The 23190-nt window shown below is 35.7% G+C and overlaps 1 protein-coding gene across 2 annotated transcripts in view; it reads right to left on the minus strand.

The window, feature by feature from the left end:
• Positions 1 to 23190, minus strand: part of KLHL4 (kelch like family member 4) — a 107737-nt gene that overhangs the window by 50565 nt on the left and 33982 nt on the right. For both annotated transcript variants that reach the window (XM_070366909.1, XM_005910702.3), the window contains exons 2-6: positions 12994 to 13161; positions 12494 to 12630; positions 6884 to 7080; positions 3118 to 3330; positions 488 to 674 (exon numbers count right to left, since the gene is read on the minus strand). In XM_070366909.1, coding sequence (XP_070223010.1) covers positions 488 to 674; positions 3118 to 3330; positions 6884 to 7080; positions 12494 to 12630; positions 12994 to 13161 — 902 coding nt within the window. The remainder of the gene's footprint in view (positions 1 to 487; positions 675 to 3117; positions 3331 to 6883; positions 7081 to 12493; positions 12631 to 12993; positions 13162 to 23190) is intronic.

Genomic DNA, 23190 nt, shown 5'->3' on the forward strand with positions numbered 1-23190 from the left:
TATACTTCAATATAAAGAAATTAAATTTATCATAGAAAAAAAATTGCCCTCATAAGAGAAAAAGTACATTTTTAACAGTTAATGAAATCTAATGAAAGGCTTATATCCCATAAGGCAATTGTAAAAAAAAAAAAGTATCAGAAAATTTATATTACTTTATTTATAAAAATTAGCTTTAGATGCACACATTTCAACATGGCTTTAATACCACCCTCACAATTTGGAGGGTGTTAAGAGTAATTATGAGTCCCATGGACAGAGGAGCCTGGTAGGCTGCAGTCCCTGGGGTCGCTAAGAGTCGGACATGACTGAGCGACTTCCCTTTTTCATGCATTGGAGAAGGAAATGGCAACCCACTCCAGTGTTCTTGCCTGGAGAATCCCAGGGACGGGGGAGCCTGGTGGGCTGCCATCTATGGGGTCGCACAGAGTCAGACACGACTGACGTGACTTAGCAGCAGCAAGAGTAATTAATTTGCTTCTGTTACCTTTCATAGCATCCATGCCTCCTACAGCATAAAGTGCTCCCATCGTTGATTTTCTAGGCCTTGTCCTAGGACTTTGCATCATGGGTCTTCTCTCAGGTAAGAGATGATACTTCATAGCTTCCATCAGGAGTTTCTGACATTCAAGATCACCAGTAAACATGGAGCTGTTTTCAAGATCAGCCAGTAACTGAAAAGTAATGATACATGGTATATGAAGTAAAGAGCAGATCATTAGAAGTAACATCTTCACTTATATAATTTTGGAGGAAACTCAAGCTAATTCTAATGCATGTGTTATTATTTAATATTTTAAGTTACTTAAGTAACATATTTTATGACTAAAACCCTCATGGTAGCAACTAATTTATTAATGAAAATTTATTTGACATACCATTCCTCATTTGAATATGTATTTTGCATACAATCTCCAGGAGTAAAAGTGAAAAAGCACTCATAAAATGTGTTACTGAAAGTGAAGTTAATGGCTGTGTCTGCACAAAGCAAGCATCTCCTGTCCTACTGCATGTAGCTAGAGAAACAATCAAATTTTTGGTTGATTTAAGGGAGGTAGAGCAAACATGACCAATTAAAGTAATATCACCATGGGGGCTGCATCTTTATCATCAAATCAAAGCACAAAGCAGGTGTTTTTTATCTATATATGTACATGTATACACAGGTAAAGTACATGTATTAGTAATTAGGTGATTCATCGTCAGTAGTATATGATATCCATCTTTTCTAACCAATGTTGCCTGACAGGTAATATGATCCCAATTGAATGAAATAAAATCTAGGTAAAGTATTCTTCCTGAGACTAGTTGAGGAGAAGTTACTAGCCTTTTTAGAATTTTTCCAAGGGTCATTTAGATTGGTTCTTAGAAGTTTGGAGCCCACATTATCATAGGGCATTGTCAGGAACAGCAAGCAGGTTGTTGGAAAGGAGGAACTAATCTTACCCCATAAAACTTCCCTGAAGTTTCCTGTGCTGCACTGGTTAACCTCAGCTGTGTTCTCACCCCACTTGTTATCTCTGATGGATCACTGTTTTGACTTGGCTGGTGAGATTCCAGGTACCTCTTTATGAAGTATAAAATTAAGGGCTTCTGAACCTGTATACCAGGGCACCTCAAATTTTTAAGAGTCATCTGAGAAACTTGCTAAAATACAGATTCCTTGGCTTCAGCTGCATAAATTGCTTCAGTAGGTTTGTGGTGGGGGCCTGAGAAGCTGAGTTTCAAACAAGCTTCCAGTCTTAAAAGTAAATATATACTGGGAGTTCCAAAGATGGTAGAGAATAAAGACTCTGAACTCATCTCTTCTCCCGGGCACATGAAAATTACAACTATTTCCAGGATAACTATTGATTTAAAAAAAGACCAGAACCTACCAGTAAAGATCATTTACAACTAAAGATGTAAAGAAGGAACCACAAGTTGGATAGGAGAGATAAAATCTTGGTACAGTCAAGACCCAGAATCCTATGGTGGGTGACTCACAAACAAGAAAATAATTACAACCCCTCAAAAGAGTGAGGGCTCTAAGCCCACATTGGGCTCCCTAGTCCAGGTGTCCTGTACCAAGAAGACTCCAGACTATTTAGCTTTGAAGGTCAGCAAGGTTTACATTCAGGAAACTCAGAGGGCTGTGGAAAATAGTGACTCTATACTTAAAGGGAACACACAAAATTTCACATGGTTTGGGATCCAGGGAAAAAACAGGAACTTGAAAGGAGCTACTAGCTGATTTTAGAGTCACCAGGAAAGGCAATAGACAGCTCACCTTAGAATCAGACATGGGCAGCAACCGTTGTGAGAGTTCATTCTACCATGTGGACACTGGTGCTAGCAAGGGCCATTTTGGAAACTTCCCTTTAGCTTAATAGCAGCCAGACCTGCCCCTATCAAATAGACTATAGGCACTAATCCTGGGATGCCTCAGGTGAAACAACTAACTGAGAAGAGACATAAGCCTACTCACCAGAAGATGTGGTGTATACACACACACACACTGGAATACTATTCAGCCATTAAAAAAATTCCCATTTGCAATAACATGGATGGTCCTGGAGTGTGTTATGCTCAGTTTATACATATATATATATAATCTGCTATACACTTGAAACTAACATAGCATTGTTATGTATTTCAATAAAAGTTGATTACTGACTATAATGATGCTCTAGTGCATCTGAAACTCTTTAATATGGTTTCAATCATAGCAGTTAATTGCTCATATTAGTTAGTAGGTTTTATCCAGAAAATAACTCCTTCCTAGAGTCTCCTCTGGGATGCTACTGTAATAATTACTATCACCTTTCCTAGAGGGTGGTAGGAAAAGAAAAAGAGTTAGCTTTAGTCATTTCTCCTGTTTGTTACAAGTGCTGTTTGGTGAGAGAAAACTGAAACTAATGAGTACACTGAAGTTTGGAGACTATTTGTAGGTCTTTCATTAAAACTTCTTTCCCCTCTTTCCTATCATTATTAATATTGCTAACTGAAGGCTGTATTTGTCCTTCTGTGAAACAAATCCTGTACTAGAAATTCTCCATATAAAACAGATAAGGAATAGATTAATGTCCAGTTGTCATTTAGAACTATAATTTCCATTACCTGGGTAAGTTTCCATACCTGTGGTGGAAGTAACGGCAATCTGATGTAAGAAAGCAGCATTGCTAGGTCTTGTTGCCTAGCCTGCACATCATGCCCCACCCACAGCATTAGAGCATGGAAAATGGTTTCTTCATCGGGCACATTAATGTCATCACTGCACAAAAGTTTTGAAATCTCATTAGCTGGAAGGAGGAGGAATTCTTGGTTCTGTATTACCTCGATGAAGTGTTCCTAGAAAAGAGAGATCTACTGAAATTTTGTACTTTAACTTCTTAACAAAATAAGCTTATCAAAGCATTTTACTTTGTTAAACTTCAGAAAAATCAGAGAGACAGATATACGCATTTATAAAAAAATAGATGCTATTGCCGGCCATGAGAGGGGGGTCGGATGTGCCTTCTGAAGCTGAAGAACCAAAGAAGGCCTGGGGGAGGCTGTGCATTTGATGGGGCAACATACTGAATTATTTCATGATGAGAAAAAGAGGTCAATTAAAAACTCCTTCCTCTTGTGAAAAAAACACGATTAATCAAGGAAAAGGTATATTTTACAATGAATAAAGATCTACAAGTTAAGGTTTATCTGAAAGTGACTCTTATGAAGTTGTTTGTTGAGGGATAGTGGGGCTATCTTTCAATTTTTATATATTTTACCTTAATTCTCTCTTCTGTCATTTGTGCTGTATTTTTGTCAAGTATCAAATCTCAGGCAGTTATGTTTCAACTTTTTAAATAAAAACACTACTATGTTTTTCCTATTTATAATATCATACATATTTATTTGACAACACAATTACCATTTTGAATATTTTTCATCATGAAGATCTTAAGTTTAAATGCAGTAAAATATATTTTTGAAATTGATATGAAGGAATATTCTTATCTCATTATTTTGCATGTAGCTGTTTAGTTGGTAACTTATATTGCCTAGTACATTGATATTTTGGAAGCAGCTTAAGACAGTCTCTTTATAACTGGGGGATCTGGATAAACCAGATCACTCTTTCATCTCCATTCTGAGTTTAGTCATTGTGGGAGATGAGACTTCTGCCAATGAACCACTTATCCCCTTGAGTTTATTCATTGTGAAACTTAGTTAACCTAATAACAAAATTCTCCATACATCAATCATCAAGCTTGATAGTCCCAACAGGAGGCTCTAAGACCTTAAATTCCAAGTTGACTTGCCTTTTTCGACAAAGATCCTCCTTGTGACTAAGGCAAGCACCAGGGGGAGAACTGGTGATTTTACTATAGCAGATGTTCCTTGTTGAAAACCTTCTCACCTATAGCACAGTGGTGACTTTAGTACTAAAACTAATAATTCATTACACTTGTACAGCACTTCATACTTTACAAATTTCTTTTAGAAACATTAAGTCATCACCAATGCAATCTTGTGGAAAGTGTAATTACTGTGATGAGATAACAGGCTGTGAATTGGTTTGATCTCCTGCACAGTAAATGGCTAAGTGTGGACTCATATCTATGCCTTCAGGTCTACTTCATTTTATTTGATACTGCAACTGACTTTCATAAATGACATAATTTTTATGAAAGGGTTAAGAAAAAGATAAAACACTCCAAAACTTATGGCTACCTATTACTGGTAGTGTATGTAAACTTTGAAGTTGTATAACTATTATGCATGATCCCATATCTCGTTCTCCTTTCTATCTACTGTCTGATGAAAGAAAATAAAAATAGAGAGAGAGAGAAAAAAAAAGGGGAAGATTAGCCTAGTATATAAAACCTCAGTGGCTAATTAAATGATATACATATGGCACTGAAATATCCAGTACTATAAAACAGATATTTAGTCAAGCTTAAAGATTAATTTTAAATTGTTTTATTTTACTCCTAATTTCAAGGTAAATGCTTTCTTCTAATCACATTCCAAAGTGTCTTTTGTGTGTGTATGTGTGTGCCCTTGATTTGGTATTCATCTTTTAAAATCCACAATTACATTGTGTTAAATCATATTAAATTAATATAGCCTATTTCCTGAATGTTTCATCAATGCAGACTACTATTTATATGACTGTGATGGTCAATTTTATGTGTCGACTTGACTCAGCCCTGGAGTCTTCTGGCCAAACATTATTCTAGGTGTGTCTGTGAGGATATTTCTGGATGAGGCCCACTCACATTAGAGAAGACGATCTGTTTATTCAGTCTATGGTTCAAATGACTAAATTCTTAGAAGTTAATATTATTCTTAGACATTAAAGTTATTTGCATTTTATATTATCAATACAGTATTATAAAATCATTATTATAGCATGATCTTGGCATATTTTACCAAATTTATAATAGACACTAAAATAACTAAAGAGGGATTAAAGGAGACAACATTATTGCATTTTTATGTACATCCTGCTTTAGCATTCAGTTTCAGTCACATAATAGGCAAAGGAAGACAAGTTCATTTTGAGCAACAAAAATAATTCAAGCTGTTTATCAGAATGTGTTTTGTCAGCAAGAGTAAGACACCAGACAGGAAACTGTTAATACATAGTTCAAGAATTTAAGTAATTTAACAGGAAGTTTTCATGTTTGGCTTTTGTAGTAGGATTAACCTTTGAACTGCTGTTCTATAGTTTATGTGGCATCTCTATTTAGGACATATGAATATAAATAGCATAATTAAATAACATGTTAAAATGTCAATCCTTTATAATATGATTCTCGATATAAAGGTATCATTTCAGGAACATGTTTAAAACTTCAAATATTGAAAAATGACCAAGGGTGGGAACACCAGTGGGGAAGTTTTACAAGAACTTTTTTAGAGAATCTAAATATTGCAAGTTTGAAAATTTTAAGGTCTATATAAAACTCTAGAAATACTTTTTAATTATATATATCTGAATTATAGAATTGTAATATTAATTTTATTGTTGCTTTTAGTTGTGATTCTTTATTGTTCACTTTTATGTACTTGTCTTTTATTTTTGAATCTTAAATAAATGTAGCTATTTCTTAGCTTGAAATTTTATCTTTTAATTTGATTTAGCATGAATGGTAAGGATTTATTTAATATCCTCTGTCTACTTGTCTCCCTACAGATAATCTATATTTCATGTCACTGTCACTTGACTGAATAAAGGTAGTCTTATCCAATGCAACTTTTAAAGAATTAACATTAAACATGTTGATTTAGTTTATTATAATTACTAGTAGAATTGAGAGGGACTTTAAGTTAATTAAGGAATTGAACTGTGAATTGTTTTAAGCCAAAATACATGTTTTAATTGGAAAATAAAAAGTTCATTCAATAGGATGGTCTGACTTACTAATTTAGACAGTTTTTAAGCTCCTCCAGTTAACACTGAGCCATTAAAATTTCCTTTTTACATATTGAATGATATATAAATTTCATTAGAAACAATAATTTGTACAACTTTATGAAGTTCTAATAATATAAAAACATCACAGAAATTATTAATCTTATTACTGTGGATTCTACTTGAAATATATACTTGTCCAGTTTAATTATTGCTAATATTTTCACTTCTCAAAGTTGTGAGGTTTAATTAAATCTTTTTAGCTTAAAAAATGTGAAATTTGTTTGTATACAGATCAACCAGACCGATATTTTTACCTAATATTTATTATATGCAAGTAATTTGAAAATTATATAAATCTATATTGCTTTTTAATGTTATCCCAACCTTATAATCTTTACCTTGGAATGGTTCTAAACATGCATATCAGTAAACATTTCATTAGGTTAGATATTGTGTTAATATATTATAAATACAACATGAATCAATTGATGTTACCATTGTGTATCTATATGCCACATTTAGGAGCTTTGTACAGCCTTGGGCATCTCCAAATGATAGAATCCCTAAGCAGTTTGAAGGGTGGAGCTGCTTTATAAGAAAATTGGAGCAGACTTCAATGACTTGAGTCAGCTGCAGGAGACAAGCTGCAGCCAGCAAACTTTCAATAGTATCTTCTTTCAATTGCAGGATACCTAGATTGTTTGAAAAGTTAAAGAATGATTATATATTCCATAAAGAAAGACACAAATATGCTAGAGAGCTAAAAATTTCAATTTATCTCATTAATAGGGTTATTTTTTTTCTAGCGTACAGTGACTATTTAGGGAATGCCTTTTGAGGTGAATATATGCAAGTGAGTCTGTACAAACACTAACAAGATGGCTGAAAGGAGCAAGATTATAAAAAACAACAGGAGCAAATGAACTGTGAGTATCATCATTGCAAAGAACAGCAATTTCTGGTTTATATACCATCTTAGACCTGTATATAAATCTAATATCAAATATTGTCTACACTAGGACTCAAGAAACTTTATGATACATTAAATAAGGATCATGGGGCTTCCCTGGTGCTCAGACAGTAAAGCATCTGCCTGCAATGTGGGAGACCTGGGTTCAATCTCTGGGTCGGAAAGATACCCTGGAGAAGGACATGGCAACCCACTCCAGTACACTTGCCTGGAGAATCCCATGGATGGAGGAGCCTGGTGGACTGCAGTCCATGGTGTGGCAAAGAGTTGGACACGACTGAGATACTAAACTTTCACTTTCACATAAGGATCATATGATGGACTATACCGGTATCTGTCATTTGTGTGGGAAAATGTCTTGGTATATAAGAACATTAAGCTTATATGTCAATTTTTTTGCATCTGCATTTATTAGCCTATTAGGGTGACTTTGCTCAAATATTATGCCTGGAATTAATCACTAGCACTTCTTTAAAAGAAAGAAAATGCTGCCAAGTGTCCTCAGATAAAGAACTGCTTATATGATTATTTTCTTAGGTACAAAAACAGATTCTGCTAAAATACCCATAAAGATTTTTAAAAATCTAGATCAGAGCAATTTAAGCTGTTTAATTTTTATTGATGTATCATTATTTTTAAGCAAGAATTACTGATGAATCATTGTAAATGTTATACTATTTTGATAGGTTATATTTCTATATTTTTGTTTTAGCCATGCTTAGAGAAGTTGTAAATAATATTTCATATGAGTTATATAAACTATGAATTATTATTTTATAATTTTGCTTTATAAAATACCATAATATGGATGCTATCTATTTGCATAACTATAAAATATAATATTACAGTATTTGGTTCAGCCTTTAAAATATGTTGTAAAAGGATCCAGTCCATTAGCAGACTTTCTTGTATTGTTTCCTATCTGGATTTTGAAAGGAGAGCCCTGCCTCTATCTCATGAAACTCAGAAGTACAAACTATTCTCTGAATCAGATATAAAGTTTCACCTGTCATAGACATTGAAACTTGGCCTGGTTATGAAGAATGATATTCATTTCTCAATGAGTGAAACCATAAAACCCATAGAAGAAAACAGCATAAAAGCTCCTTGGTCTTGACTATAATTTCCTGGGTAAGAGACCATAAGCACAGGGGAAAAAGCTAAAACAAACAAGTGACACTACATCAAACTAGAGAACTTCTCCACAATAAAGGATACAAAAATAAACTGAGAAGAAACATGCAGAATGAGAGAAAATATCTGCAACTCAATAGCACAAAAGCAAATAATACAATTAAAAATGGGCAAAGAATCTGGATAGACATTTTTTTTCCCCAAAGAAGACATACAAATAACAAACAGATACATTAAAAGATGCTTAACATCACTAAGCATCAGGGAAATGCAAATTAAAACCACAATGAGATATCACCTCACACCTGTTAGGATGGCTATTATCAAAATGAGAGGAGACAGTTAATGTTGGTGAGGCTTTGGAGAAAAGAGAACCCTCGTACATTGTTGGTGAAAATATAAACTGGGTCAACCATTATGGTAAACAGTAAGGAGGCTCTTTTAAAAAAAAATAAAGATTAGAACTACCATCAGTTCAGTTCAGTTCAGTCGCTTAGTCATGTCCAACTCTTTGTGACCACATGGACTGCAGCACACCAGGCCTCCCTGTCCATCACCAACTCCCAGAGCTTACTCAAACTCATGTCCATTGAGTTGGTGATGCCATCCAACCATCTCATCCTCTGTCATCTCCTTCTTGTCTCGCCTTCAAGCTTTCCCAGCATTAGGGTCTTTTCAAATGAGTCAGTTCTTCGCATCAGGTGGCCAAATAACTACCATGGGGGTCCAGTAATTCCACTCCAAAGGAAAGAAAAACTGGGTCTTAAAGGGGTAGCTGCTCTCCCATGTTTTGTTGTTTTTCTTTAGTCACTAAATCGTGTCTGACTCTTTGCGACCCCATGAACTGCTATGTTTATTCAGCATCATTCACAAAATATGGAAATGACTTAAATGTCCATTGACAGATTAGTGAATTAATACAAAGTGATACACACACTCAAGAATAATATTCAACCATGAGAAAGATGGAAATTCTGCCATTTGTGACAACATGGATAAAACTGGAGAACATTATGCTAACTGAAATAAGATAAAGAAAGAAAAATACTATATGGTATCACTTGTATATGAAATAGAGGTATGAAGGGAAGATGGGGAAATGTAGATTAATGGGTACAAACTTTCAGTTATAACAAGTTCTAGGATATGAAGTACAGCATGGTGATTATAGTTAATAGTATGGTATTGGGTACTACGGGCTTCCCAGGTGTTGCTAGTGGTAAAGAATCCATCAGACAATGCAGGAGACATAGAATATGAAGGTTTGATCCCTGGATCACAAAGATCCCCTGGAAGGGGGCACACAACCCACTACAGTATTCTTGCCTGGAGAATCCCAGGGACAAGAGGAGCCTGCAAGGCTACAGTCCCTAAGGTTGCAAAGAGTTGGACACAACTGAAGCAACTTAGCATTGGGTACAGCATACTTGAAAGTTGGTAAAAGTGTATATTAAGTGATCTCACCAACAAAACAACAGAAAAAGGGTTAACTATATGAGATGTGTGAATTACCTTGATCTTGATAATCATTCCATTATATGGGTAGGTGTGTATATGTGTTAGGTCCATACCATTTCTGTCCTTTATTGAGCCCATCATTCTTGAAGAGATCAATAAAGGACAGAAATGGTATGGACCTAACAGAAGCAGAAGATATTAAGAAGAGGTGGAAAGAATACACAGAAGAACTGTACAAAAAAGATCTTCATGACCAAGATAATCACGATGGTTTGATCACTCACCTAGAGGCAGATATCCTGGAATGTGAAGTCAAGTCGGCCTTAGGAAGCATCTCTACAAACAAAGCTAGTGGAGGTGATGGAATTCCAGTTGAGCTATTTCAAATCCTGAAAGATGATGCTGTGAAAGTGCTGCACTCAATATGCCAGCAAATTTGGAAAACTCAACAGTGGCCACAGGACTGGAAAAGGTCCGTTTTCATTCCAATCCCAAAGAAAGGCAATGTCAAGGAATGCTCAAACTACCGCACAATTGCACTCATCTCACATGCTAGTAAAGTAATGCTCAAAATTCTCCAAGCCAGGCTTCAGCAATATGTGAACCGTGAACTTCCAGATGTTCAAGCTGGTTTTAGAAAAGGCAGAAGAACAAGAGATCAAATTGCCAACATCTGCTGGATCATCAAAAAAGCAAGAAAGTTCCAGAAAAGCCTCTATATCTGCTTTATTGACTATGCCAAAGCCTTTGATTGAGTTGATCACAATAAAATGTGGAGGATTCTGAAAGAGATGGGAATACCAGACCACCTGACCTGCCTCTTGAGAAACCTATATGGAGGTCAGGAAGCAACAGTTAGAACTGGACATGGAACAACAGACTGGTTCCAAATAGGAAAAGAAGTATGTCAAGGCTGTATATTGTCACCCTGTTTATTTAACTTCTATGCAGAGTACATCATGAGAAATGCTGGACTGGAAGACGCACAAGCTGGAATCAAGATTGCCGGGAGAAATATCAATAACCTCAGATATGCAGATGACACCACCCTTATGGCAGAAAGTGAAGAGGAACTAAAAAGCCTCTTGATGAAAGTGAAAGAGAAGAGTGAAAAAATTGGCTTAAAGCTCAACATTCAGAAAACGAAGACCATGGCATCTGGTCCCATCACTTCATGGCAAATAGATGGGGAAACAGTGGAAACAGCCACTGACTTTGCTTTTTGGGCTCCAAAATCACTGCAGATGGTGATTGCAGCCATGAAATTAAAAGACCCTTACTCCTTGGAAGGAAAGTTATGACCAACATAGACAGCATATTAAAAAGCAGAGACATTACATTGTCAACAAAGGTCTGTCTAAAAAGGCTATGATTTTTCCAGTGCTCATGTATGGATGTGAGAGTTCGACTGTAAAGAAAGCTTAGTGCTGAAGAATTGATGCTTTTGTACTGTGGTGTTGGAGAAGATGCTTGAGAGTCCCTTGGACTGCAAGGAGATCCAACCAGGAGATCAGTCCTGGATGTTCATTGGAAGGACTGATGTTGAAACTGAAACTCCAATATTTTGGCCACCAGATCTGACTCATTTGAAAAGACCCTTATGCTGGGAAATATTGAGGGCAGGAGGAGAAGGGAATCACAGAGGATGAGATGGTTGGATGGGATCACCAACTCAATGGACCTGGGTTTGTGTGGACACCGGGGGTTGGTGATGGACAGGGACGCCTGGTGTGCTGCACTTCATGGGGTCACAGAGTCGGACACGACTGAGTGACTGAACTGAACTGAACTGAATTGATGTATATGTGTGTGCATGTATTTGTTGCTCTGTCATATTCGACTCTGAAATCCCATGGACTATAGCATGCCAGGCTCCTCTGTCTATGGGATTCTCCAGAAAAGAATACTGGAGTGGGTAGCCATTCCCTTCTCCAGGGATCTTCCTAACCCAGGGATTAAACCTGGGATTCCCACTTTGCAGGTGGATTCTTTTCTGTCTGAGCCACCAGGGAAGCCCTATGTATATATAATCATCAAGTTGTATACTTTAAATATATATGATTATATTTGTCAATCATTCCTCAATAAATTTGGAATGAATGAATGAATAAATGTTTCTTGGCCCCCAAACTGTTCCTGTTACCTTTGTTTTATGGTTTGAGTAAATATGACATTATTATTTCAAGAAATGAAACTAAATCTATAGAGGTAGAATATTCCATTTCCACTCTTAGTTTTACAAATGAGAATGTATCCACAACATGAGACACAGAGAGAGACAGACAGACATGCTCTTTGTGTTAATATAGCTATATTTTCTCATGGCCCCAAATTTTATAGCATATTATTTACCTCTTCCTCTTTTATACTATTGAATTTAAATGCTGACTCTGTCACTTACTATCTTAGGAAATTTACTTAACTGGTCTATCCTTCAGTTTTCTCACTAACTGATAATAGACTCACAGGCTAATAATAATGTGAGTTATAAGATATAGAGATATTGTGAGGATTGAATGAGTTAATACATACCAAGCACTTACCTGTGTAAGCATACTGCACCAAGGAATTAAGTGCATTAGGATCAATTCCTTCCATCTTGACCTCTTTTTGTTTGGCTTCAAGCACATCATTAGTAAACATCGCAGCAAAATAATCAGACACTGCACTAAGAACCAACCTAGAAATAGGAATGTTTCATAGGAACTTAAAACAGTCCATAATCTCACTGAAAAGCATGAAATACAGTCAGTAAATGTGTAATACTGTTAAGAATGCTTTCTGTGTATATATTTCATATTTCAGCAAATTATAGTGAAATTAGAAAAGTAAATTAAGTTTATTTTCTGTAGATAATTTGTGCTGCTTTTCTTCATTAATTTCTCTATGTTTAGCTCTTCTAAATATCACAGGGTGACATGGATCATATGGGCTAGTGCATTTTTAATATAATGACATAAAAATCTATTTTCCTCAAAGCTCCAATTTGTAATCAATGGACTGATACTTTCTCATTCATACTTGCTATACTCAGTATACTTACCGATGGGCTGGAATCCGGAGATGTCCAGCAATGAGTAACACATCACACAGTTGTTTCTCTTTCAAGTAGTTCTCCATTTTTTGAAGAGTTTGTTGTGCATGGTTTACAGCATGGAACTGCTCCTCAAATCTGCTAACACTCATGTCTTCAGCATGCTGTGTAGCCAGTCTGAAAGGGGGATAAGTGTGAGAATATGGTTTGTTTCTCCTAGTGAGTGTGCAAATATCCAGTGGAAATTTAGGTACATCACTCCTAAAAGAAATAAATTGAATTAAAGTAAACAATATTTGCCCACCAATTCTAAATATTTTACTATTATTGCTCCATAACTTCCATTATGGAGAAGGCAATGGCACCCCACTCCAGTACTCTTGCCTGGAAAATCCCATGGATGGAGGAGCCTGGTGGGCTGCAGTCCATGGGGTCGCTGAGGGTCAGACACGACTGAGCGACTTCACTTTCACTTTTCACTTTCATGCATTGGAGAAGGAAATGGCAACCCACTCCAGTGTTCTTGCCTGGAGAATCACAGGGACGGGGGAACCTGGTGGGCTGCTATCTATGGGGTCGCACAGAGTTGGACACGACTGAAGTGACTTAGCAGCAACCTCCATTAAAGTGAAGTGTCATGGTTAGTATTTATATCTGGAATGTAACCATGGATGTAGTTATGTGTAGTACAGCTGCAGACGTCATGCTAATTTTATATGCACAAACATAAATTTCAAAATACAAACCACATTTAAAAAATTTTATTGACATCACAGTTAAATCATTAGGCATGATATGGTAGAATTGTAGGCATAATTTGAAATATTTTTTCAAATTTGTTATGTTCTGGAGCTGCTCCATGAAGTATTCATTGCACATCAGAGATATTTCCTGGAGAATCTCAAGCCTGAGAGTTCCATGATATTGTTTACAATTGTTTCCCATCAAGAAAATAAACATATTTCCATCTTTTATATTGTTTCTGTTTTACTGAGATATAATTGACATATTACATTGAATAAATTTTAGATGTGCCATGTGATGATGATATTCATATATATTGTGAAATGATTACCATGATAAGGTTGCTTGCACGCTCAGTCACTCAGTTATATCTGACTTTTTGTGACCCTATGGACTGTGACCTGCTAGGCTCCTCTGTCCATGGGATTTTTCAAGACAAGTATACTGGAGTGGGTAGCCATTTCCTCCTCCAGCTGACCTTCATGACCCAGGGATGGAACCATGTGCTGTGTCTCCTGCATTGGAAGGTGGATTCTTTACCACTGAGCCACATGTAAAAGGGACCACTTTTACAGATACAGAATATTCAAGATTTTTTTTTTCTTTCAGCACTTTATTTAGAGTAAGCCCTTCATATCCATGGATTGAACCCATCCACAGATTTTTGTATCTGTGGTGGGTCCTGGAATCAATTCTCCATGGATACTGAGGGACAAATGTATATCATACCACTGCCTTCTGTCTTGCAAGGTTTCTTCTCAGAAAATTATTGATAATTTATTATTGATAATTCCTTGTATGTACTGAGTCACTTCTTTCTTGCTGCTTTCTAGACAACTCTGTCCTTTACAGTTTCATTATAGTGTGTCTGGGTCTCTTTGGTTTATCCTAAAAAAAGTTCATTTAGATACTTGTATTTCAAATCTATATCTCTCCTCAAATTTTGGGAATTCACTACCATTATTTCTTCTTTTTTAAGTATATAAGTAGGAGCACAATAAATATTTACTAATTGACTGGTTACAACTTTGTATTTTCACAAATCACAATCATAGAAGAGATGAATTTATGCTAATGGTTTTGACGAATGTCAAGAATTTAGAAAACATTTGACACTGAAATTTTTAAATATGCAGAAAAATTGAAGGGAAAGAATGAAAATATAATGTCCCCCAAGACCCACAAACTTTTAACTGTTACCACAAGTACTTTATCTGTTTTACTGAATCATTTGAAAGTAAGTTATGACAATATGACACTTCATCCCTGAATATATAAGCATTTATCTCCTAGTGAAAGAGTAAATTCTTAGGTAGGTTGATAAGAAGTCCAGGGTCCCTGAGGAGGAGAAAGGGGCACAGTGCTCTCAAGGAGGGGAAAAGGACAATTTTTCCACATTGCTTTGTCTTAGTCACATAAGACATTATTTTCTCTCAGCTCAGAGCTAATGATTACACAACACAACAACTCATCTTAAACTATATCGCAACAATGTATCCTGCTCAAGGACATGTTTCTCCTTCTTAAGAACATTCTGACTAATCCTGTTATCTTAAAATTATATTGTGGGAGTGGGTCTGGTAAGACCTTTCTGTTGTTAGTTCTAATCTTGATAATTTAAGATGTATGTTGTGGGAGTGGGTCTGATATAAGTATATAAGGTTTTGATAAGACTAGTGACTGGAGGCACTTTTCATCCCCCTTCTGATGTCTATGTCAGAAGCTTTCTCTATCTCTTTTTATACTTTAATAAAACTCTGCTACAAAAAAGCTTTTGAGTGATCAAGCCTGGTCCCTGGTCCCAAAGCTAAATCTTCTTCAGGGATCACAAATCCAACATCATTCACCATAGCTATTACTAGGAATAAGAATATTCTACATATTATGGAGGAGCCTGGTGGGCTACAGCCCTCAGGGTCACAAAGAGTCGGACACGACTGAGTCACTTCACTTCACTTCACATCTTAAGGTGTGCCATTGCAACACCTGAGATGAATAGCTCAGTAAAATCTAATATGATAGATTTATATGGAATAATTTCCCCTATAGTTCTAATATGTCTTTTAAAACTTTTTTTTCCTCATCGAGGATCTAGTCAAAATTTATACATCCATCAGGCTATGTCTTTTCTCTCTGTCTCTCTTTCTTTCTTTCTTTTTTATTTTGTCTTTCCTCTTAATTTAATAAGGAATACTTCTTTCTGGCATTTTTTTCCATTATGACCTTTAGCTTTTTCAACCATTCTGAATTCTTGTATAATGTCCTAAAACTTGGATTTTTCTGTTTGTTTGTTTTTCTTTTCTTAGTAGATTTAAATTACAATTTCTCACTCTGTGGTGCATCTCTTAGTGCATCAGTAGAGATACAGAATGTCAAGCTGCCCCACTGCTGGTGATGCTAAGATGATTGATTACTTGTTTAAGATGGTAACTGCCAGATTTTTGTTTACTTAAAGTACATTTTTTTTTTGTAAATGAACAATATATGGTATGATACTGTGAAACATTTTAAACACCTTTCCATTCAAGTATTCATTGATAACATATGTCCAAGACCCTATTAAGTGTTCTAAGAAACTTTCTGCCCATTTTCTCTCTTTTCTCCATCTGGGATTTTAGTTCTGAATATATTGTTCTGTTTGATGATAGTCTTAATTCTCTAAGGTTCCATTCACAGTTTTCACTTTTTTCTTTGTGTTTCTGAGATTTGATAAGTTCATATCAGTTCAATTCACTTCAGTTGCTCAGTCATGTCTGACTCTTTGTGACACAATTGACTGCAGCACGCCAGGCTTCCCTGTCCATTATCAACTCCAGGAACTTTCTCAAACTCATATCCATCGAGTCAGTAATGCCATCCAACAATCTCATCCTCTGTCATCACCTTCTCCTCCTGCCTTCGATCTTTCCCAGCATCAGGGTCTTTTCCAATGAGTCAGTTCTTCACATTAGGTAGCCAAAAGTATTGGAGCTGCAGCTTCAGCATCAGTCCTTCCAATGAATGTTCAGGATTGATTTCCTTCAGGATTGTCTGGTTTGATCCCTTGAAGTCCAAGGGATTCTCAAGAGTCTTCTCCAACACCACAGTTCAAAAGCCTCAGTTCTTTGGTGCTCAGCTTTCATTATGGTCCAACTCTCACATCCATACATGACTACTGCAAAAACCATAACTTTGACTAGAAGGATCTTTGTCAGCGAAGTAATGTTTCTACCTTTTAATATGCTGTCTAGGTTGGTCATAGCTTTTCTTCCAAGGAAAAGTGTCTTAATTTTATGGCTGCAGTCACCATCTGTAGTGATTTTGGAGCCCAAGAAAATAAAGTCTCTCACTGTTTCCATTATTTCACCATCTATTTGCCATGAAGTAATGGGACCAAATGTCATGATCTTAGTCTTTTTGGAGGTTGCATCTTAAGCCAGCCCTTTCACTTTCCTCTTATACTTTCATCAAGAAGCTCTTCAGTTCCTCTTCACTTTCTGCCATAAGGGTGGTGTCATCTGCATATCTGAGGTTATTGATATTTCTCCTGACAACCTTGATTCCAGCTTGTGCTTCACCCAGCCCAGCATTTCGCATGATGTACTCTGAATATAAGTTAAATAAGGAGGGTGACAATATACATCCTTGACAAACTTCTTTCCCAATTTGGAACCTAACTGTTGCTTCTTGACCTGCGTATAGATTTCTCAGAAGACAGGTCAGATGATCTGGTATTCAAATCTCTTGAAGAATTTTCCACAATTTGTTGTGATCCACACAGCCAATGGCTTTGGCATAGTTAATAAGGCAGAAGTAGATGTTTTTCTGGAGCTCTCTTGCTTTACCTAGGACCCAGTGGATGTTGGCAATATGATCTCTGGTTCTTCTGCCTTTTCTAAATCCAAGTTGAACATCTGGAAGTTCTTGGTCCAAGTGCTGTTGAAGCCTGGCTTGGGGAATTTTGAGCATTACTTAACTAGCATGTGAGATGGGTGCCATTGTGTGGTAATTTGAACATTATTTGGTATTGCCCTTCTTTGGGATTGGAATGAAAACTGACCTTTTCCAGTCCTGTGGCCACTGCTGAGTTTTCCAAATTTGCTGGCATATTGAGCACAACACCTTAACAGCATCATCTTTCAGGATTCAAAATAGCTCAACTGGAGTTCCATCACCTCCAATAGCTTTGCTTGTAGTGATTCTTCCTAAGGCCCACTTGACTTTGGGTTCTATGATGTCTAGCTCTAGGTGAGTGACCACATCGTCATGGTTATCTGGGTCATGAAGATATTTTTTGTGTAATTCTTCTGTGTATTTTCACCACATTTTACTAATATTTTTTGCTTTTGTTAGGTCTATACCATTTCTGTCCTTTATTGTGCCCATCTTTACATGAAATGTTCCCTTGGTATCTCTAATTCGCTTAAAGTGATCTCTAGTCTTTCCCATTCTATTGTTTTCCTCTATTTCTTTGCATTGATCACTTAGGAAGCTTTTCTTATCTTTTCATGCTATTCTTTGGAACTCGGCATTCACATGGATGTATCTTTCCTTTTCTCCTTTACCTTTAGCTTCTCTTCTTTTCTCAGCTTTTTGAAAGACCTCCTCAGACAACCTCCACAGACAACCATTTTGCCTTTTTGCATTTCTTTTTCTTGGATATGGTCTTGATCACCGCCTCATGTACAATGTCATGAACCTCTGTCCATATTTCTAGGCACTCTATCAGATCTAATTCCTTGAATCTATTTGTCACTTCCACTGTATAATTGTAAGGACTCACAAATTCATATAACTTGTCCATTTAACTTGTCTTATGATCACAAGTTCATATAAATTCTCTTCAAATTCACAGATCTTTTTCCTGCAAGTTCAAGTCTGTTACTGAAGTTCTCTAGTAAATTCTCCAATTCAGTATTGTATTTTTCAGGTCCAGAATTTCTGTTTGTTTGCTTTTTTTTGTTAATTTCTATTTCTTTCTTGATATCCTTATTTTGTTTATATATTGCTTTTCTGACTTTAAATTATTTTTCTGTGTTTTCCTTTAGCTCTTTGAAGATACTTAAGAAAGTTGTTTAAGTTATTTGTCTAGAAATTTTAAAACATGTGACTTTTTAAGGTCAGTTTCTGGATATTTATTTTGCTCCTTTTGAATCAGCTATGTTTCCATGTTTCTTTGCATGTCTTATGATCTTTTGTTAAAACTGGGTGTTTGGAAAAACAGCCACTTTTCCTAATCTTTGCATGATGGTTCAGTGTGTGGAATGTCTTTCACTAATCTGCCCAGCATGAAGGATGAAGTCTTTTCAGGCCTTTTTTGAGAATGTATATCTGTGGACTTGCATATGCGCAGTTTAATACCAATCTCGCATACACACACCTGCTTATACATGTCTTAATTTCTCTAAGTCTCATCTCTGCTTCTTTGTTGGGCCTTAAATATTCTACCATATTCCTTTGCCTATAATCTCTTGCCCCCAGGTTTCCACGGGTCTATAGTCTTTCTACATTTTTCACATGCATGTGAGATGGGTATCTGCCACTACTTTCTGTGACTTCTAACCTGGAATTCAAACCACACTGGTATTCTCATCTGAACACTGAGTTAGGCAATACTGAAATCAGTTTGTTGCATATCTTGTGGATAGGGAAGAATGTAGCAAAAAAGTTCACACATTTCTTGTAACTTGAGGGAGAAATCAAGAAATAAGCTGCCTATGTCCAGTTGTGTTGTGCCACCCTGGTACAAGAGCAAGCGTAAATGCAATGAAATTTCCTATTGATTTGAATATGACTTTTTATGGATGTGCTTGACTGCTGTATATCCTTGATTTCCTTCCAAAGCTCCCCAAAAGCCTTTTAAATCAATCTGTAATTGTTTACTTGATATTTACATAGAGGACAAAGGTCTGGAGCTTCTTAACTCATCATTGTGCTGACATCACAGAAGCTTTACAATATGATTTTTATTTAATTTCAGGATGCAGAACATGTGTACACCCGTGGCAGATTCATGTTGATGTATGGCAAAACCAATACAATATTGTTAAGTAATTAGCCTCCAATTAAAATAAATAAATTTATATTTTAAAAAGAATACTTTAATTCCCTATTTTTCTGATTAGCAGTAAAATAGATATCAGAAAAATAAAACTTTGAGATTTTTGCTGCAAAGCTCTTTTGTAAAATATTACTTTAAGAGCAAATGAAAAGCAGTATCTTAAAAAATGGTGAGGGTGTGATAATTTTGGTGGCCACTTTGAAAGGCTGTTTGGAAATATAAACTTTAAAAAATGAAAGTATACTTTGTAAAGACATTATTGGCAAGCTTCTGAGTTTTAAGTTGAAAATCTGAATGTAGTTATTTTAGAGAATGTGTCTTTTACTATAGTTCAAATGCTGTGATAACACAGAGCAAGGAACTTCCCTAGTGGTCCAATGGTTACGACTTTGCCTTACAATGCAAGGGGTATGGGTTCGATTACAGCCAAGAAACCAGAACATAAAACAAAAACCAAATTGCAACAAATTCAATAAAAGCTTTAAAAATGATCCACATTAAAAAAAAAAAAGGTTTAAAAAAAAAGAACCAGGTGGTGCTAACACAGCGCATAAATTAATATTTAAGTATTTCACAAGTATCTTCATACTTTTTGTTTTTCTTTTGTAAGTTCTACTTTTCAAGTGAGCCATGGAAATTAAATGGCAACTTAGCCTTCTTATAATGGTGCTGCCTTAGCTCCTAAAATGTCTTCTAATGGTGTTGCTTTAGTTCCTAAAACTCATCATAGAAAAGGTCATTTTCATACTGAGGTAATATAAAACTGCAGAGAAAAATTAACTTCTATATTTTTCTGTATATGGTAATGCTTGTACATACTAAAAGTTGTTCTCTTATATCCAGGGGACAACCTTATTCCTTAAATAAAATATTTGTACTGACTCTTTTAGAGAGCTTTAAAGCTTCATCCATGTGCTTTTCCTGGCAAATAGAAGGCATTCAGTAAATGTCTGATGAAGGTATAATTTATGCACTTTTTAAATGCTATTGTAGCTTGAACTTTCTAGTGATTAAAGAACCCACCTGCCAATGCAGAAGACGTAAGAGACACAGGTTCAGTCCCTAGGTCGGAAAGATCCCCTGAAGGAGGGCACGGCAACCCGCTCCAGTATTCTTTCCTGGAGAATCCTATGGATAGAGGAGCCTGGCAGGCTACAGTCCATAGGATCACAAAGAATCTGACATACCTGAAGTGACTGAGCACAAACACAGCTTGAACTTTACTACATTTGGAGTCTTGGAAGTGGATAAATTAAATCTCAACAGCAAATCACAAACTTAAAACTTCTTATTTCTAAGATAGCTATGCACATTATATAACCTTGTAGTCATGCAGATATCATAATTTTGAGTGATGTAAATTAAGCAAAATTTTAAATCTGTAGTAAGTAGTAGATTTTTCTCTGGAGAAATGATGCATTCTTTTGTGTCAAGTCAAATAAGTCTTTTAATATATTGGGTTGGCCCAAAAGTTCATTCAGGTTTTTGTACAATGTTATGGGAAAACCTGAACGAATTTTTGGTGAGCCCAATATCATATGTGATCATATTTTAAGATATTATCTGTTGTAAATTACTGAAATTGTTATTTATAAAGAAATATTATATATAGATCATATAAAACAAGAGACTAAAATATTTCCATTCAATCCAAAACATTTGCCATATATGAAGGCTTATCAGTTGTTAATATTTCAGACAATATATTTCAAAATTTTGTTGTTATTTAATTATTATAAATGATGCATCAAAGTCGAAATCACTTTCATCTGAGATTCTAAAATTTATTTGCTCTTGGATTTCTAGCTTTCAGAATTATGAAAAAGTATTCTGATGCTGGGAGGGATTGGGGGCAGGAAGAAAAGGGAACGACAGAGGATGAGATGGCTGGATGTCATCACCGACTCGATGGACGTGAGTTTGAGTGAACTCCAGGAGTTGGTGACGGACAGGGAGGCCTGGTGTGCTGTGATTCATGGGGTTGCAAAGAGTCGGACATTACTGAGTGACTGAACTGAACTGAACTGACACTTGTATTGTTTAAATAACCAAGTCTGTGGTATTTCATTATGGCAGTCCTAGAAAAGTAATATAAGCCATATATAAAATTGAATATGATAATGTCAGGTTCTTTTCGCCATTAGCTTATAAACATTTGCTGAAAGAAACTACATGCATTTAATAATAATAAATGACAAAATCACAAGAGATGTCAACAACTTATTAAATATTAATTACATCAATTTCGTTTTAAAAATTAATAAAATTTGAGAGGAAGCAATGTAGTGTAGTCATTAAGAACTTAGACCTTTTACTCAGATAAAGTCTTAATTTCCATTCCAATACTTAATTAATTACTTTAAGAAAGTTACTAATCTTCCCTAATGCTCAACTCTTCTTTTTTTAATTTTTTTATTTTATTTATTTATTTATTTTATTTACTTATTATTTTTTTTTTACTTTACAATATTTTATTGGTTTTGCCATACATCAACATGCATCCGCCATGGGTGTACACGTGTTCCCCATCCTGAACCCCTCTCCCACCTCCCTTCCCATACCATTCCTCTGGGTCATCCAACTCCTCTTATCTGTAAAATAGTGCCAACTCCAAAGATTTTCTTAAAATGATGCAACAGGAAGTACTCATTAAATATTAGCTATCATAGTCACCAAAAGCACCAGCACTGACACTACAATCATAATAATTTCATTATGATAATCACTATCTAGTACTACAATGATCACTGAAAGCAGCAGAAAAAAAAAAAAATAGGATAGCTTTAGAAGGATACAGTAAGAATACAGGTGAGCTTAGCCTTGAAGGATGGACATGGCCTGGCTGAACAGAAAAGAATGAGAAAGACATTTTAGGAATGGAGAACAAGGTGAACAAAAGTTTGTAAGTGTTGTACTGCTGTTATTTTGCCCAGCTAAACTTCTCATAACATGTTAGAAGGAAGGTAGAAGTAGCAAAGTAAAATGTAGACTAGGAATAAAAGTTAAACACCAGTAAAATCATAGGCCATTTACAAAACCTGGTATGGGGAATGAAAACTGAGAAAAGAGAAATCTGCACTTGGGAACTGAGTCATTGGGAAGAAGTTGCTCAGAGTTAGTCTGAAGGGCAGTTCTAGACTTCACCTGACAGTGACTTGACAAAGAAAATGAAAGTAGTTAGCATTTGGTTATAGTGAGACCCTTTTTGAAGGTCTTCCCTGAGTGAAGTAATAGCAATTTTGAGCCAGAAGCCTGGCAGTAGAAAAGTGCACAGCATGTTCAGCACTAGCATTTGACTACCTTCATTGGGATATACAGATTACATATGAAACAAAAGTGAAAGCAATAATTAACATTCACTGATTTTTTAAAATCTTTTTATTTTTAATTGATAAATTAAATAAATAAAAATTTATCATTAA

This window comes from Bos mutus, unplaced genomic scaffold, assembly GCF_027580195.1.
Source record: "Bos mutus isolate GX-2022 unplaced genomic scaffold, NWIPB_WYAK_1.1 CTG255, whole genome shotgun sequence".
Lineage (NCBI taxonomy): Eukaryota > Metazoa > Chordata > Mammalia > Artiodactyla > Bovidae > Bos > Bos mutus.